This window comes from Gymnoscopelus braueri, assembly GCF_963280865.1.
Source record: "Gymnoscopelus braueri genome assembly, chromosome: 18".
In the NCBI taxonomy this organism is placed as follows: domain Eukaryota; kingdom Metazoa; phylum Chordata; class Actinopteri; order Myctophiformes; family Myctophidae; genus Gymnoscopelus; species Gymnoscopelus braueri.
This window is the reverse complement of record NC_137618.1, coordinates 8,844,811-8,863,387: the sequence shown is the minus strand read 5'-3', so window position 1 is coordinate 8,863,387 and position 18,577 is coordinate 8,844,811. Positions and strand designations below refer to the sequence as shown.

Genomic DNA, 18,577 nt, shown 5'->3' with positions numbered 1-18,577 from the left:
GGGCAAGAACGACGGCACGGTGCAGGGCAAGCGATATTCACCTGCCAGGAAAAGCACAGAATATTTGTCCGGCAGAGCCAGATTCAGCTGGTGGAGGACTCCAGTGCCTCGACACCAGAAACCCCTGATGCTGCTCCTACCTCCAAGCTGCCCACTCCTGATTACTTTTACTAAATGAAAGCCTCAATTATATGGTCGATACGTCCATTGCTTATTTACTTACAGATTGAGAAAAGAAGCTGTCACTGAATGTCCATAAAACAAATGTGCTCATGTTATACCACTTATGCTATAAGCCTCTGTATGCAATAGTGCCGTTGAATTGTTTAGAGTTTATTATCTCATTATGTTAACTTATGTTGTTATTAACAAGGTTAATAAAGCGTGCTTCATTGCATTTATAATCTATGCAGACTTCAGACATGTAAACTTTTCTAGTCCTGTTAAGTTTTTGGCTGTTACCATATGCTTTAGTATGGCCTGCATTGAGAAAGTTTTGTTACTGTAGTGATATTTGATTTAGTCCAACCACTAGAGGGCAACCACAACTAGGCTACCACCCCTGATGCTACATAATAACTATAAGATAGTAGGCACATTTAGAAAGTATACTGAGACTTGACATGTGTGTGAGCTGTTGCTACAGTATCAAGAATAAAGTGATATAAAAATAATAATAATTGATATCTACAGGAAGCGAGGACTGTTGCCAGGGCGTAAACACGCCGGCCAGGGCTTACTGCTGTTGATGACGGAGGCTCTGGCCCTGTGATCGACACCTTCAAGGAGAACGAGTGGGACTTTCAGTGGCTGTGTGACAGTCTGACGTCCCGCTCCTCAGACATCTACCTGTCTTTCATGAATGGACTCCTACAGGAGCTGCATAACAGTGGCACACCGGCAGATGAAAGCACTGAGCAGTCCTCTGATATGAAAGCCTCGTCCCACTGCCTCCCGCCTCATCCTCCTCTGAGTCACTACTAGCCCACACACACACACAGTCTGTCAAGATAAACATGACAAACTGTTCATAGTTCATGGGAGAGATGGAACAGATGGAATTGTTTATGTTGTGGAGAAGGAGACGGTCAGCACCTGGAATTAAACAGACGCTCATTACTGACACAATCTCCTCACAGTACTGACTGACACACGTACAAGTTTTATAAATTCCGGACCAAAGAGCTTGAGACTAAATAATAACTAGGTTGGATCCATTGGAACCTAGATTCCTTTTTCCATTTCCTGAAAAGTAACGGTTTTGGACATGGAACGGTTTCCGCCCGACAGTGGCGAAATGCAAGGCAGCATCACAGTGTTACATTTCAACACTAACTACAAGGTTCTTTTCATGTACATTAACATCTACACACTGGAATCTCTTCTTATAAAACACCCTCACAAGTGTTTTTCTGTTTCATGGGCACTGTACTCAAGTACTCAACAACCCCAGACAGTGCTTGAGACAAAGTATAGATACTCCTGGTCAAATATTACTGAACTACAAATGAAAGTCGCATGTTCTCCCTGCAGGGTAGGTAACCTCTCAAAAAAACATGCAGTAATCCTGGTCTCTATACTGCCTCCCCCTGGTCAGCCGGGGCCTGATGGAGGGGAAAGGAACTGGTTGGAACAACGTGTTCCTTCCATGCGCTACGTCCTACCGGGGTAACTCCCCCCTGTCAGGTGATAAGAAGCGGCCTGCTCTATATTTTATTTCCTGTATTTTATTTCTCTAGGTATGTACTTATATATTTTTTCTTTCTTATATTTTATCGTTTTCTGCAATATTTGGGAACCTGCTCACCAAGCTGTTAGAATCAGGAGTGAAACATTGGAATACATTAGCAATCGAGGCTTCAACAGGGCCTATGCTGGGAGGATTACCATGGACTTTACCATCAAGGGCAAACAAACTGAGATCTTTCTATAAAAGGACTGAAGTTGCTTTAGCTTAGGATCCCTCTCCTCTGGACTGAATAGCCCATAGCATAATGAGTGTTAAATATACTTGAAATGTACTAATTTAATGTAATGTGATGCCCAACATGACCTGCCTGTTCTAAAAACGAAAAAGAATGAAAAGAAAGTAAAAAAAAAAAAAAAAAACACGGCCTGCTCACTCCTCATGCATTGAAGGAAGCATGAGCTCAGTTCGGGGCAGAGGAAGAGTAGCGCCCAGGATTACAGCTTAGGCAATTGGCATTGGGTGAAACAAAGGGGTTACAAAAAGAAAATAAAAGTACTGGACTACTTGCTTTAAAAAAAAAGGTTATTTTCCAAAACAATTCAAAGATTTCAGAACAAACAAAAAAATATGAATAGTGAAAATAAGCAGATCTATCCGCCATTTCACTATATTTGAAAAAGGGCTTAAGTGGTTAATTTATAATGTACTTTTTCACTTCCTAGAAATGTAGTGAAGTCAAAAGTACAATATTTTTCTTTGAAATGTAGTGGAGTGAAAGTCTTAACTACCTTTCCAAAAATACAAATACTCAAGTACAGATATTTACTAAAGGAGCACTTCCAAGAGAAAGGCTGTAGTTTCTCCACATCCCCATGTCATGGATGGGTTGGCAGGTTTCTGAACTGTCCACAGCCCACCAATGAGAATACAGAGTGAGTAGACAGAAATGGTGTCATCTTACAATGAGCATTAGTGAGGAGCAATTATGAACATAGGGTTGAAAATGGAAGTGCTCCAGTACTACCACCACTGAGGATCACTGTCTCAAATGCACACAGTTAAACTTCCACATAGCCACAGTTAGGTTATATTACTATTGCCGTCCTATATTGCTGTCGGGCAGAAACCTCTCATCTCCAAATTCTAACTCTATACATGTTTTAAGTGAAAGTGGTTAAGTGTGTCTGTGGGTTTTATAAATACTATACCCAGTGGTGGAAAGTAACTAAGTACATGTACTTAAGTACAATTTTGAGGTATTTGTACTTTACTTGAGTATTTCCAAATTCCAACACTTTTACTTCTACTTCACTACATCTCAGAGGCAAATATTGTACTTTTACTCCACTACAATTATTTGAAAACTTTAGTTACTAGTTACTTTTCAAATATAAATTATGATATTATGAAACATACATTAACCACTTTATCCCCATTTTATACATGAGCTATTTGAAAATAGCCGATCTACAAGCTCACATTGATGCGACGCGTTGTGAGCTTGTAGATCTGCTATTTTCAAACATTTTAGTACTTTTACTTTTGGTACTTTAAGTACATTTTGATACCAATACTTTTGTACTTTTACTCAAGTAAATTTTGAATTCTGGACTTTCACTTGTAACAGAGTATTGGTACTTTTACTTAAGTAAAGAATTTGAGTACTTTTTCCACCACTGACTATACCAATGAAAAGTATTACCAAGAGCTTGTGACTAAATCATAATAACTTTATTTGTAAATAATAATAATAATAGCTACACTGGAACACAATTTTTTCCATTTCCTGAAAAGTAAGGGTTTTGTACACTGGAGGTTTCCACCCGACACAGGCCATAGATACTCCAGCGGTGATACTAGATTCGGTGCTTCGTGGACAGGCTTGACGTGAAAGTGAACCCCACACCAGATAATGGGTTAACCCTACGTCTATGATTGAATGTAGAGAAGGCTTGGTGGTGACAGACAGACAGACAGACGGGTTGTGGTGTTCAGAGGTGAAGGTCTTTGTGTCCCAGAGGGGAGAAGCTGTGTTCTATGCTGTCATCTGTCACCTCCTGGAGGGAAGACGGGCTCCATTTGGGACTGTGGTCCTTATCGATCAGCACTGGATGCACACACACACACACACACACACACACACACACACACACACACACAGTTTCATTCATATTTTACCCTCTTGTCTATTTGATTGTCTCGGTCCTAATGTGTGCGGTCTAAATAGCTATTATTATTAAACCATGTGTGTTTTTTATTTATTTAAAAAAGATTGGTTCACCATAATTTTACACTTTGGCAATTCAAAAATTCGTGCCGTGCCAATTTTTTTTTTTATCATGAAAATGTGTGCAAATACTTGAATACATATTTTCAAAGCAAACATTTCAACCAAAATCTTTGCTTCTGGGGGTCCCTGGAACAACATATTTTGAGATGGGGACCGCCGCCAAATACATATAATTTTGACATTAAAAAGTTTGAGCGCCACCGTTATTGCAACATACGTTTTTCAGAAAATCGTTAGTATTTGGAAGACATTTGTAGAATCGGCCTCAGGACTTAATGGGTTAAACCATAGAGGAAGCCATCCTCTATGTAGCCTCTCGTCGCCAGGCGATCAGAGATCTCCGCCTACCGATATGTCTGGGGAAATCTAAATTCAATGTACAGGCTTAGTTTTTTGGGTTAGGCCAGATGACCCAGATGTTTGTTTCTTTAATGTAATGGATTATTAAAAGCAAGTATAAGGATCCCTTCCCGATTGGGTCTAATGTTGGATCGATGTTGACAGTTTATTAGGAGGACAAGGTACCGGACGTTCAGAGTGTGGCGGTTTCACAAACACTACAGACAAGCCTCACATGATATTTTCATCATTATCAGTTGGACTTCTCACACTGAAGAATGTTTGTACAAAAATACAAAAAGAGTCAAAGTACTTACCAGCTCTGACTCCTTCGTAGAAGTCATTGCCCCGCTGTAAACAACACACACAGACAGTAGATTAACGGTGATTCTCAAATGGTAAAATGGTAAATGGTGCGTTTATATAGCGCTTTTATCCAAAGCGCTTTACATTCACCCACACACACATTCATACACTGATGGCGGAGGAAACCATACAAGGCACCAACCTGCTCGTCAGGAGCAATTAGGGGTTCAGCGTCTTGCTCAAGGAGACACTTCGACACTAACTCTGGGGGAGCCCCCACAGCCCGGGATCGAACTGGGAACCTTGCGGTTTCCAGTTCACTCTAACCCCGAGCCACTGCCGCCCCCGTTTCAACCCGCTCAACCCGTTTCATTTCAAGGGGTTTGAGATGCATGAAGCTACGCGTTGGCAACAGATCAAGACGTATTTGGACTGCCTTTCAATTCGGCACGAATCCGGCATGTAGACTTTTTCTGGGGCAGCGCCATATGCATGTCTTCTAGTTGATGATAGACATCATGTTATTACGTTTGAGATTACAGTTACCTAATTTGAAAACTTTCATAAGCATGTAAATAATGCAAGCAATATTGTACTGTAGCAATAACAGTCATAATAATTATTATTATATGGCAAGACAAAGTTAGAATCAAAGTGTATTTTAACAGAGTGCGACACATGCTGGTACAGGTAACCACAGGACACTGCAATGCTGCTATATCAGCTTCTCCTCCATGATAGTGGTTAAGATTCTCCATGGTTTGACAATTATGAAAAATAGCAGATATACAAGCTCATAGCGAGGCACCGAGTGCCGCGCTATGAGCTTGTAGATCTGCTATTTTTGAAAAATCTTGAAATATTTTCTTTTTGATTTTTTTTTCAAAAAACTGTTAGGATTTAGAATTTTATTAAGAATCGCCTCAGGTCTTAATGGGTTAAGGCTACACAGACCCCCATTCGATACCATTTTCCATCTCTGGGAATCAAATGGAGCCGTAAGGGTGAATAATGTGAAAATCATTTTCCGATGGGGGTTCGCGGCCAAATAAATATGAATTTGGGGGTCCTTGACATGGAAAAAGTTTGAAAACTAATGTTGTTGTTGTTGTACCATGCAGGCCTGAGTCAGTCTGTACTCCATCTGGAGGACCTCCTGCAGGCTGAGGGAGGCTCCGGCCTGCAGCTGCCTGAAGGTCAACTTCATGGACGTTGGGGACATCTTGGACAACGTCTGGGAGGAGGAGAGGAGACACGTTTGGTTAGTCACAATCTGGGAACCCATCGCCAAATGAAAAGGAAACACAGCGCCCTCTGCTGTTTTTTACTATCTCAGTTGGCTCTGGGAGGAAGTTGACGTAGCACCCGTGCGCAAGGAAACCAGGGTTTTGGTCTGCCTTCAGCCTTTCACTTCCGGTGTGACTATGTTTTCATTCCCACTAACAATATTTATACACGGAACACTAACACCACTTCTCGCAGAGAACATGGATCGTTTTGGTTATAAGCCCACTTGTTTCTATGATGAAAGAGCAAGTTAAAATGTGAATAACTTTCTGTGGTTTTGTCTGCTCCGAGGACGCTATTGTTAAATGAGTTTCGGTTTGTTTCGAGTGGGGAAGGATCGGCGGACACGTAAATCCCGCCCACTACATTTGATTGGGTAAAGCGCGGCCTGCTTCCTGATCTGAAGGCACGCCCACTTGTAGGCCAGTGCGTAAGCGATATGACGAACCCCCCCGACAGATTCAAACGCAGAGCAGAATCTGTTCTTGAGAGATTAGGTTAGTCATGACAGTCATTTACTCAAGTAATGTGCTTAAGTACAATTTTGAGGTACTTTTACTTTACTGTAGTGTTTCCAATCGTCTATACTTTTACTTCTACTCCACTACATCTCAGAGACAAATATTGTACTTTTACTCCACTACAATTATTTGAAAACTTTAGTTACTAGTTACTTCACAGATATAACTTATTACGTTATAAAACATACATTAACCACTTTAGCCCTATTTTATACCTAGCAGATCTACAAGCTCACGACTGTGAGCTTGTAGATCTGCTATTTTCAAACATTTTAGTACTTTTACTTTTGGTACTTTAGGTACATCTTGATACCAATACTTTTGTACTTTTACTCAAGTACATTTTAAATTCCGGACATTTACTTGTAACAGAGTACTTCTACATTGCAGTATTGATACTTTTACTTGAGTAAAACATTTGAGTACTCATGAGTAGGGTTAGTCATGAGTAGGGGTGCAACCGAACTAATCGATTTAATTGATTGATATTATCTTAAAATAATAAATCAATAATTTAATGAAGTGAAATTTTGCATTTTTTCCTCAAGAAAATGTTGATGGGACCCCCTCAAGGACCCCTGGGAGTCCCCAGACCCCCCCCTGAGAGAGACAGTTCTAAAGCAGAGCAGTCAGAAGAACTGACCTCGGTCTGTTTGGAAGCGAACGCTGAGCCGTCTGTCTTCAGGTTGTGAAGGATTTCCTCAACACTGCTGGCAGAGAACAACCTGGAAGGAACACATGATATATTATATTCATATAAAAAAACCTAGGTCACATTTCTAACTAGATATTTTGGGAAACGATGTGTGGGAGAAACAAAACAAAACTTCCAAAATTGGTGTTTGGTAGATTATTTCTCTGTTATAACAATTCTTCCTGGCAATAACTTTTATACCGTTGGAAAGTCTGTTTATTTCCCTTTTAGGAAGGAACATGCATTTGTGGGATCAGCAGCCCAGCAGAGTATGTGGGTTGTGCCCATGAAAAATGATGACAAATCTTCTCAGCTTATTCTGCTGTTGCTATGACTCCTGTTTTGATTTTTTCAGTGTGCATTGATTAGCTTGATGCACAGCAGGCGTGTCATCACACCCAGTTAAGTAGTCTAATTAGTTTGACTCATCATCCGGCCTACAGTGAAATATATTATAATACTAGTAATCCAAGTAAAGTAAAGTATTTTCTTTCAGGGAAAAAACTAACTCTTTTAACGTACATCCATGATGAAACTTTGCTATCAAGGATTTACTGAGTAGAACTTAACCAGGCCTGGAATTTCATTATTTTTATGGACAAGGCTACCTGACGGTTGGTGTGTACATGTTTTGAGGGCACAAAGACCAAAAGCCAGGGCAGAAAGGTCATATTTTTAAATACATACATAGTATAACTATGAGTGAAATAAATAAATAGAAAGCTGTTCATTTCACAAAATGATTCATTGGTACAGTATTAACAAATGACCAATATTTGTATAAACTCCCGAATCAAAGTTCATGCATGCTCAGGCCTGGACTTGTATTATTATTATATCAATGAAACTGATTTACAGAACAAACCTTGTCAGAGATCTATGAGGGCAGTGCACATTTCTTTTATAAAACAATCGTTCATTAAATCGTAAGGCAAAAGTTTTGTATAATCATGATATTGGTTTGAAGTCATATTACCCAGCCCTAGTATCTATGGATTAGTATGTGTATCAGTATAATCATTTCTACCTGTCTATGTCTTGTACATGCTGTGCCAGGACGAAAGGCTTGTCAGCATCCAAGCTGGTCTGTAATAATACACAATACAGAACACATAACACACAACAACAACACACAACAACACTGTTAACATGACAAATAAGTCTTTAGAAGGGAGATGTCATTGTTGATGAGATGTCATTCCTTGATGAGACTGTCACTGCATGCTGTGCACACACACATGTACCAGTGTGAACATACAACCAAGTTAGAACAGCCACTGGACTATGCTACCAAACAGTTCACACCTGGTTGTAATGTCTAGTAGGGCATTCACGAATAGTGATTTTTAGCATTCGACCTATAACTATTCGATTAATCGATTTGATTATTAAAAAAATAAATGGCCAATGGCATTGACGACTCGACTCAAGGAATGCGAGTCGACGTCAGGCTCCTCGCCCGACGTGTCGACTTTTAGGGGACAGCCCTAGGCACAACCTCACATACAGTATGAAATGATTTGACAACAATTTGACAACAATCAACCATGAATGGATTAGGATTTCATTTTTTTTTTGTTGAATAAATCGACTTTGATGTACAGTGGTCGAATAGTGGTTTGATAGTCGAATATTTGATTATTCTGTTAATGCCCTAATGTCTAGTAGTACAGTATGTCGTATGTTAGTAGTATGTTACCTTGTTGTGATAAGTGTCCAGTAGACTGGCGACAGCTTCATTTGAAGGAGATTTCAGTTCCACCAGCTCATTCTCCAGGTCTGGGATCTACACACAACAATACTGGTAATAATTAAAACCACACGACACAACACTACTGGTTTATTTATAAAACCCACAGACACACTTGATCACTGTCAACCTGGCTTCCCTATTTTGTGGAAGTCATTATACTGTAGGTGAAAGGTTTCAAGAATTGTTATTTATTTTTTACAAAAATATACAGAATTATACATTGTACAGGAGAGAGATTGAATGCAGATTTCAGGTTACCATGTGTGCCTCTATGAAGTGCGTGGCCACCCCTGCTCTCTGGACGTCTCGCCCTTTCAGACGGAAGCCCGTCAAGGCCAAAAACAGTCCCAGCTTCCCCGGTAGTCTGGGCAGGAAGTAGCCGCCTCCCACGTCAGGAAACAGCCCTGTCACACATCAGAAGAATAACTATTATTAACTGGGGGTTGTCACCATGATGACATTTAATTTGACCAGTAAATGTATGGGGCGGCAGTTGGCTCAGGACGTAGAGCGGCAGCTTGGGAATCGGAAGGTTCCCAGTTTGATCCTTGTCTCCTGTATTACTGTCAAAGTGTCCTTGAGCAAGACACTGAACCCCTAACTGCTCCTGATGAGCAGGTTGGTGCCATGCTTGGTTTCCTCCACCGTCGGTGTGTGAATGGGTGAATGCAATACACATTGTAAAGCAGGCTTTTAGCAAATAAGTTTGTTTTGTTTCTTTTTGTTGATGTAAAATATTTGAATATCTTTTGACACAGAATCAAATGTTTCATGAATCATGATTCACCAGGAGCCTGGATGGCTTGGTTCCAGGCAAAAAATAATCTATATAAATATTTCTCTATGGGAAAAAATAATGGGCTTTCGAGCTGTGGTACCAATGCTTTTTCCAGAAAGTTTTTCAGAAAAATATGCTTTGGGTAATTTATCAATACAATGTTTTTACTCTCGAATATCGGTATAAAATCCAGCATCAGTCTCTAAATGATACAAAGTGCATCACACAGAAGAATCAAACGGAAAGATAATCCATTAATATACAATCCAACAAACAAAACTGTCTAAGAGTGTCTTTCACCGTCTATCAAATTCATGTACTCATTGCTATGTAATGGGTCCCTACAGGTTTTTCTACAGTTCGGCTCACGGCAATCCACACCACAACCCTAATCTGTAATCTCAATTTACTAAAAGTCTCCAATAATAATGGAATGGGAAGAGATTTCAGCATTCCTGAGGGGAGCAGATTCAACACACCGTCCCATTGGTTGACACGGTGTGTGTAGGATTTAGTTGGACTGACCTGCTTTCAGGCATAAAATGTAATATGATAAAATGCTCCAGATTATTTCTGCTGGGTTCAATCTCTTAATCCCAGCAGCTACAGGGTTAACATGAGCGTGTGCATGCGATTGTGTTACATCACTCTGAAGGTGGTGAAGCTACCCCACAGGCTGCTGGGAAATGTAGTTCAGCTAGTAACATAGCTACTTGGAGCTAAGCTACTGCCCAAAATTACTACTATATACGGGCATGCCCAGCCTATATGAGCATATCGTTATCGGTCAGAACGCCGGTTTTGGACAACCGTCTATCCAACCGCTCGAGTTTGTGCAGCTGCACCAAAATGCGTGGTAGCATGTACAATGGAACAACGGGTACGATGTGTATTGCATACCCAGGTAGGGCGGGCGTGCATTCCCGAACCTACATCGTTCCTGACTTGCCTGGTCCCCGAGTAGCAGATTCATAGTCATTAAAGGACGACTTCACCCATTTTCAACCTTTCTTCATATAATAGGTCCTCACTAATAATGATCATGATAAAATGGTACAATTTTTTTCTACTCGGTCGTCTGTGTCTCAGAGGAGGGCTGTGGACAGTTCAGAAACCCTTCTACCAGTGACATCATCGTTAGGCAGATTTTTTTTTCCAACAAGATTTAAAAAAAAATATTTCGATTTTCATTAACGCGAGAACAATGGCTTCTATTATTGCATTGCAACTTTCCAGGAATAGAAAGCCTGCTGTTTCTATTAGCTTGGATTCCCCATCGATGATGTCACTGGTAGACGGGTTTCTGAATTGTCCACAGACCACCTCTGAGACACAGACTGAGTAGGAAAAAAAGGTACAATTTTATCATGAGCATTAGTGCGGACCTATTATATGAAGAAAGGTGGAAAATGGGTGAAGTCGTCCTTTAATAAATCAGAGTCAGATTATCTATATCAGTGGTTCTCAAACTTTTTCATGCCAAGGACCCCCAAAATGACATGTATTTGGACGTGGACCCCCATCTCAAAATATATTGTTCCAGGGACCCCCAGAAGCAAAGATTTGAGTTAAAAATGTTTGCTTTAAAAATATATATGTTCAAAGGTTTGCACAAATGTTCACGATTTTTCAAAAATAGCAGATCTACAAGCTCATAGTGCGGCACTCGGTGCCGCGCTATGAGCTTGTATATCTGCTATTTTTGAATAGCCAAAGTATAAAAGGTTAAAATTATTGTGATGCTATATTACCACATTTTGCTGGGGACCCCCTGGTACCCCCACAAGGACCCCTGGGGGTCCCCGGACCCCACTTTGAGAACCAATGATCTATACATCCTATTAGATGTGTCTTTCAGCACCACAGAGGCAAGATCTCTCTCTCTCCCTCTCTCTCTCTCTCTCTCTCTGCCTCCGTGTGTGGGCTCTGACACAGCTGGACTGCACAGCGTGTGTTTAGTGTCAATGTTTACAGCATGTCATCTTTCCTCATCAGTGTGGACATAATCATCGTCATAGTTGTCGTGCATGGTGTGAGAACGGCCCTTCATAAAAACTGCAGAAGTCGATCAGGGTTTAATCTGGTTTGTGTGCTTTCTGCAGAGCGATTCACCCGCCGGCGCATGCAGCCATGTTTGGAGCGAGAGCTGTGGATTCCAGGCCTTGTGAGGTCTGTCTTGTCTGATAAAGATCAGAGCCCACACATACAAGTCATATATAAAGTGGTGAACGCAGTGACGTTATGATGAGCTCTATCAGGCTAACGACGCTCTCGCGTCGAGTAGATTTACAGTTTACAAGGTGGAACCCTATGTGTGAGTGTGTGGTCCCTTAAAGCCATTAACCACTATCAACCTGACAATAGCCAATCTACAAGCTCACATGAGCGCATTGCGAGTTATTTATGGGCTATTTAAGCGCACACACACACACACACGATTTTATTTAACAAAATTGTTTGAAAGTAATGTCCAAACTCCATCTTGTTTGTATATTTCTATGTCCATGAGTCATGTGCATGTCTCAGAAAGTGATGACAAAATGACCATCCCTACATATTACGCAAGGAGCAGCGTGCACGCACACATACGCAAGCCGCTGAAATAATGAATCGTTTTCTGTAGCGTGCACCTCCAAAAGTGAGAGTACGGCATAACCTGCCTATGCTTTATTTGACAGCAGTGTTTGAAAATGATGTCCAAATTCCATCTTGTTTGTACTTCTGTGTCAGTGAGTCATGCGCGCGTGCAGCGCTGTGTGCGCATGTCAGAAAGGGACATAAAGATGCACACGCGTGCACGTGTGGCGCCTGTGTAGCAGCTCCTTATGCCGTGTAGGTTTTGTTTGCTTTGGATAAAAGCGTCTGCTAAATGACTGTAATGTAATGTAATGTCCATACATGCGCAGTAGGGTGCTGGGTGGGCGGCGTAGTGGCCAAAATCTGGGTCAAAATCTGACTTTTTATCTAAATAACTATATACAGTATTTCACACTTGTATGGGAGCTATTTGTGGCAAGTTAGGCACCAACTGTACTTCTGGTGCGCGGCGAAAAAGCGAACACACATCACTTTACGGATTTTAAGTGCATGATAAGGTTGAAAACAGGTGAAGTGTTCCTTAAACTGTAACTTTGTGTCAGACTGAGACTGTGTTTTTGACCTGAACAAGTTGCTGTGCCACTCACTATGACAATAAGCTATTGAATTCATTCATCAAAACAACAGGACTTTAACTTAAGAGTATTTGTACATTGCGGTGTTGCTACTTTGTTTGAAGTAAAACAATCCGAGTCATTCTCACACCACTGTTCTTGAGCAATAAAGCACAGCACAGCTAGGTCTTTGTCTGCTTGCGTTTGTTAGCTTGTAGATCAGTTATTTTTGTTGGCGTGTGCCACCCTGGCGTGGAGACAGCCTGGAGGAACGGGTCCCCACCCAGACGTAAAAGGTCATCGTTATCAATCATTCAGGCTTACCGATGGCTGTCTCTGGCATGGCGAAGAGCGTCTTCTCTGTCGCAACGCGAAACCGTCCATGAACGGACAGACCCACACCCTGAAATACACAGGAATGACCGGTTATACAATATGTGTGTGTGTGTGTGTGTGTGTGTGTGTGTGTGTGTGTGTGTGTGTGTGTGTGTGTGTGTGTGTGTGTGTGTGTGTGTCAGTCAAAGAGACAGTGTTAGAAATGCAAACTAAAACAAAAGCCAGACCTCATATTCATGAACAGTGTCAGAGTAGAAAATCCATCCTAATTGCCTGAAAATGTTTAACTGCTTAAATGGGTATTTCCCTTTAACCACTTGAACCCCAGCATCCATATTCTGGGAGGAAACATTGGCCAAAGATAGCAGATGTACAAGCTCAACGGGATGCACTGTGAGCTTGTTAAGTCAAATGCGGTTCAAGTACAGAACTAAGTGAAAACACACATGCCTGGTTCTGTTGACGGATATTGTCCTTCTAATACTTGAGGGGGCTGTGTTTTTAAAATGATTTTTTCATTGATTTTCATTATCAAAAATAAAACTATTGAAAAAAAAACACAGCCCTCTAGAGAGAAATCTCACATTCTACTATACATTTGACACACACACACACACACACACACACACACCAAGTCATTCTGATGTTCTGTTACAAACTAAGTCTCATTCTGTTAAGAGGCGGGATTACAAACTGCGTCACTCCCTTGTCTCAACCAATCACAAGCCTCGTGGTTGCTGGCTTGGTCATAGATCAGAGATGAGTTCAAGGACAGACAGTCCTCTGCTGCCACCCAAAGGCAGACTGGAGTATTAAATGTCAAAAACAAACTTCCGGTTGAGAAAGGGCTGACTAGCTACTCTGTATGCTTAAATGTACACAAAAAATGTGTAGGGTACTTCTGGGCAAGTACTTCTGGGAACAGTCAGGATAAATCCAAAAGTAATCCAGCCTCTCCCAAATCCAAGTCGTCAACCAGGAAATAAATCAACAATATTCTTTTTTTGACCCGTCTCTTTCCTATTTTATTTCTCCTTGCTGTCCCCCCCCCTTTTCCCCAAAGACTATGAATATATGGAGCTTGCACAAAAAATAATTTCACCCAATTTCACCCAAATGTAAAGTTGTGATGTGACAATAAAAGTGATTTTGATTATTCTAAATAAAAAGCCTTTATCATAGTGGTTGAATCATAAAAAAGCAACATATGTTGAGCACTGTACTACTTTCATCAACTTCCTGCTGATGTATCATTTAAAACATAAATCTCAGATCACTAACAAGATAGACAGTAATTTTTTCCCCAAAACAAGACAATAGAAAAAGAGAAAAGTTAGAATCATACTCACGCCTCCCATAGTTATTCCATGGATAAGAGCAATGTAAGGCTTCTTGTAGCCCCCTAAAACAAGACATTAAAAATCTCAGTACTGAAGGAAAAAGTAACAGTAAGCTTAAAAGGTGCAACAAGTGATTATATCGTTTTGTTAAAATAAGTGTTTAATAGCTCTACATTCCTTGTTCAGTAACAGGAGTCTCCCCATCTCTCCAGCTCATACATACATTTATCAGCTTCAATTTGTTTTTAAATTGTGTTCCAGATCCAATTTTGTCTGCTCATTTTTGTGTGTCATCACTTCCAATTTCACATGTTTTTCCTATATCCTTTACGAGTTCTCTATTCTGTTTGGATGAATTTGGCATGGAAATTGTATTTTCTCTTTACTAAAGAGCTGGAGAACCATCCATACTCTGTATGGATGTTTGCGTGCGGCGTGCGCAGCTTACCGATAACGTTGTTCAGAATGTACTCCTCACGGAAGAAGTCCTGAGCCAGGGGATCTCCCACCTTGCCTGCCTCTGTCACCGCTACACAACAAAACATCAACACAATATATTCATCACTAGGGGTGTTTTTTTTGCAATTATGCAATCGATTACTTTTTCGATTAATCCCTCTTTATTTTTATAAATTTGTTTTATATATCAATAAATTGACATGGGATTTTTTTTTGATTTTCATCAACTAAATCAGTTAAGTTTGATTAACCACTTAATTCCTGTTTAATAATTTGTTGTACATTCGTGTTGCACAGAAACAGCTCACAACGTGTCACATCACACCATGTTGTGAGCTGGTAGATCTGCTGTTGTGTGCTTGTAGAAACAAGCATGTTAATTACAAAAGTCTAACGTAGCAGATAATCACTGCCAGGCAATCTACTGCATGTACATGATAATAATACTTCAAGCGTCTCACCTCTAATGTCTCCTCCAGCGCAGAATGCCTTCCCCCCCGCTCCTTTAATGATGACTATGTGAGTCTCACTATCCGACTCCCATGCCTACACACACAGAGTTTGTTTCATTAAAACAGTGGTTTTCTAACTTTTTTTCACATCAAAAGGACAAGTCCAAATTGAAATTCCAAGTCACACCTGTATTTATATCCACACAAAATAGCCTCTATAACACATGTCATGTCTTTTATCACTCTGTAACCTTTTATTTTCCAATGACAAATACAGTATAAAATGTTTTTTAGTCTGGGAAATGAGTGTGTGCAATGTACTGATATAGCAAATAAACAAAAATCATAACTTTTTATATGGTTCTATATATCTATATATATATGCAAGAGATGCTGTAATCAAATGATGAGCTGGTTATTGTTGAGAAATAAACCCATGTTGAATACAACCAAGCTGTGTAACAAATCGCAATAACTTTGTTTAGTTTATTTCGCTCCTCTTTGAACAATGCACAATGGAACATTACAGAGCATTTATTAGCCTGACCGAAAAATATATAGGCAGAAGCTTGTAGCTTATTAGAACCTATCCTTTCTACATTTTGTTATTTAACAAAAAAGAATTGTGAAGAACAAAACAAACAAAAGCATTCTTTAAAGGTAAAAGGTACATGTATAACTCTAATCTGACAATCCAACATTCCATCAATTAACTAGTTTTGTCAATATCAATCACTCAATTCGGTATTTGTCTGGAATATTTTTTTTGCGTTACATTTATACCTTGTTTGACCTTCTCAGACAAACCATCTTCACACCAGGAACAGAAATACACATACTTTTCGAGTAGTACGAACACGTTGTTTTAAATTGAGTTCCCGTCTCAAATCATACAATAATAATGTGTGGTTGTAACACCTGCACTTGTCTCACACCATTTGAGAATCACAGCACTCAACTACATGGTGCGTTTAGGATGACTTATTAAACAGCACCTTGACACACTGGCATCCCTGACCTGTCACCCAATGACCTGGTGATTGTGCAAGTTGCTGCAAAGCACTTTTATTGCTTCATTTATGAAAATTTCACCCAAAATAGGGTGAAAGTTTGTATCTGTTTTAGAAGCACTTTAAACTGTGTGCGATGCATGGAGAGTATTTCAATTGTTTTTAAATAATTTATACTCCTACTCCACTACATCTCAAAGGCAAATATTGTACTTTTTACAACACAACAAGGATTTAAACAATTTATTTCTAGTTACTTAATAGTTTTATATTAGTATTACAAAACAATGAAAACATACATTAATCACTTAAGACCTACAGTATTTCATACTTTGGCTATTTGAAAATAGCAGATCTACAAGCTTTAGAGCTGGCAGATCTTCTATGCTTGAAGGGTTAGTAGATGAAGTATTTTGAAAAACAAATGTTCAATGGGCTACTTTGGTACTTCAAGTATATTTTGTACTATTAGTCAAGTAAAAAAAGTGCTTTTACTTGTAACAGAGTATGTTCATATTGTGGTCTTGCTACTTTTACTAATTTAAAAAGATCTGAGTACTCGTTTCCAGCAGTGGGAGAGAGAATGCAGATGTTTGGTACCTTCAGCTGGGGGTAGAGCAGTCTGATCATATTGATGTTGAGAGCGTTGAGAGCTTTGGGTCTGTTCAGGGTGAGCACTCCAGCACAACCCACTCTCTGCACCAGAACCTCTGGTACCGCCTGGCTGGACATCTGAACACACACACACACATTAATAATACTAAATATTGTTGCTGTCGGGCAGAAACCTCTTATATCCATATTCTAACTGTCTTTTTTCGTAAATTAATGCCCTACTTGATCATACTACAGCGTCACACAAAAGCATCAAAAGTAGCAGATCCACAAGCTCGAAACGCACCGCAAAGTGACGTGTTTTGAGCTTGTAGATCTGCTACTTGAATCTGAATCCTGAAAAGTAACAGTTTTAGACATATGAGGTTTCAACCCGACAGACACAATATTTAAATAGACTAGGTAGACTGGCAGAATGTCATAAACAAACATATATCAAAAACAATTGTGTTTGGTAGAATATTTCTCTGTTGCGACAATGCTTCTTGGCAATAATACTGCCTTTTATACTGTTGCAAAGCCTGTTTATTTCCCATTTAAATGGTGCACCATTTGTAAGGAACGTGCATTTGTGGGATGAGTAGCACAGTATGAGTATGTAGGTTGCATTGCACCCATGAAAATGTTGACAAATCTCTGCCAATGCCAAACAGCTTACATCATATACTCTAATAAAAAAGTATCAAATTCAAATACAACAGAATGAGGGAAAACAGTGGACAGATTGGAATATGTAAATTATTTATCAAAGCAGTTGTATCAGAGTTAAGAGTTGACTTGACTTTACCATGTGTCCTTGAATTCTTTGTAGTCTGCAGATGGACCTGAGTCTAGTCAATGAAAAACACATTCATATCAATGATCCCTGCATATGTGTAGGGATGAATACAGGTTAGATAGATGATCATTTAATACATTGTTTGTTTTCAGTCACAAAATAATTTAAAAAGATGCAGTAAGGATTAAGTAAGGTGAGGGAGAATGCCTAACATTACATCAATTAATCAATCTTTTTAATCAACACAAGGACTATTCAGCTTTAATTATAATCATAAATCATTCAAACATATATAATAAACGAGATATCAGGTGTCAGATAATAGTCAAATGTAAAACAATATTTAAAATGTTAACTTTATTTATTTTTTATATTCAAAAAAGTAATTAATACAATTAATGGACTTTTAGCCAGTGATTCCCACAGGCCGAAAATTAGCAGATCTACAAGCTCACAACGCGTCGCCATGTGACGCGTTGTGAGCTTGTAGATCGGCTATTTTTGGCGAGCGACGCCAGAGTGTCAATAAAACACATGCAAGTACATGTACTGGGACTTTTCTCGATACAAACCTGTGCGTAGACGTCAGAATGAAGGCTGACATGTTGTTTGTATATCAGGTTGTTATTCTGTCCACTGCTTCCAGAATGCTTCACCTCTCTGCTCAGCTGCTGGAGTTTACTTCCTGAAAGATGCAGCGGCCTGTCCGTGATTGGTTGTTGTCAGTGACGTCAAGGGGGCGTATCCACCAGCCCCATCGAGAGAAAGAGTTCCGTC

The 18,577-nt window shown here is 39.8% G+C and overlaps 1 protein-coding gene across 1 annotated transcript; it reads right to left on the bottom strand.

The window, feature by feature from the left end:
* Positions 1 to 671: 671 nt before the first annotated feature.
* On the bottom strand, positions 672 to 18,482 carry hibch (3-hydroxyisobutyryl-CoA hydrolase). Its single transcript, XM_080456624.1, has 14 exons — positions 18,373 to 18,482; positions 17,810 to 17,852; positions 17,008 to 17,139; positions 15,407 to 15,491; positions 14,935 to 15,015; positions 14,496 to 14,548; positions 13,135 to 13,213; positions 9,139 to 9,284; positions 8,827 to 8,913; positions 8,155 to 8,213; positions 7,077 to 7,158; positions 5,740 to 5,859; positions 4,637 to 4,670; positions 672 to 3,797 (listed from the first exon to the last, which is right to left on the bottom strand). Exons 1-14 carry the CDS (start codon positions 18,402 to 18,404, stop codon positions 3,682 to 3,684), a joined length of 1,149 nt encoding a protein of 382 aa, XP_080312750.1. The 5' UTR covers positions 18,405 to 18,482; the 3' UTR covers positions 672 to 3,681.
* Between the last annotated feature and the right edge of the window lie 95 nt (positions 18,483 to 18,577).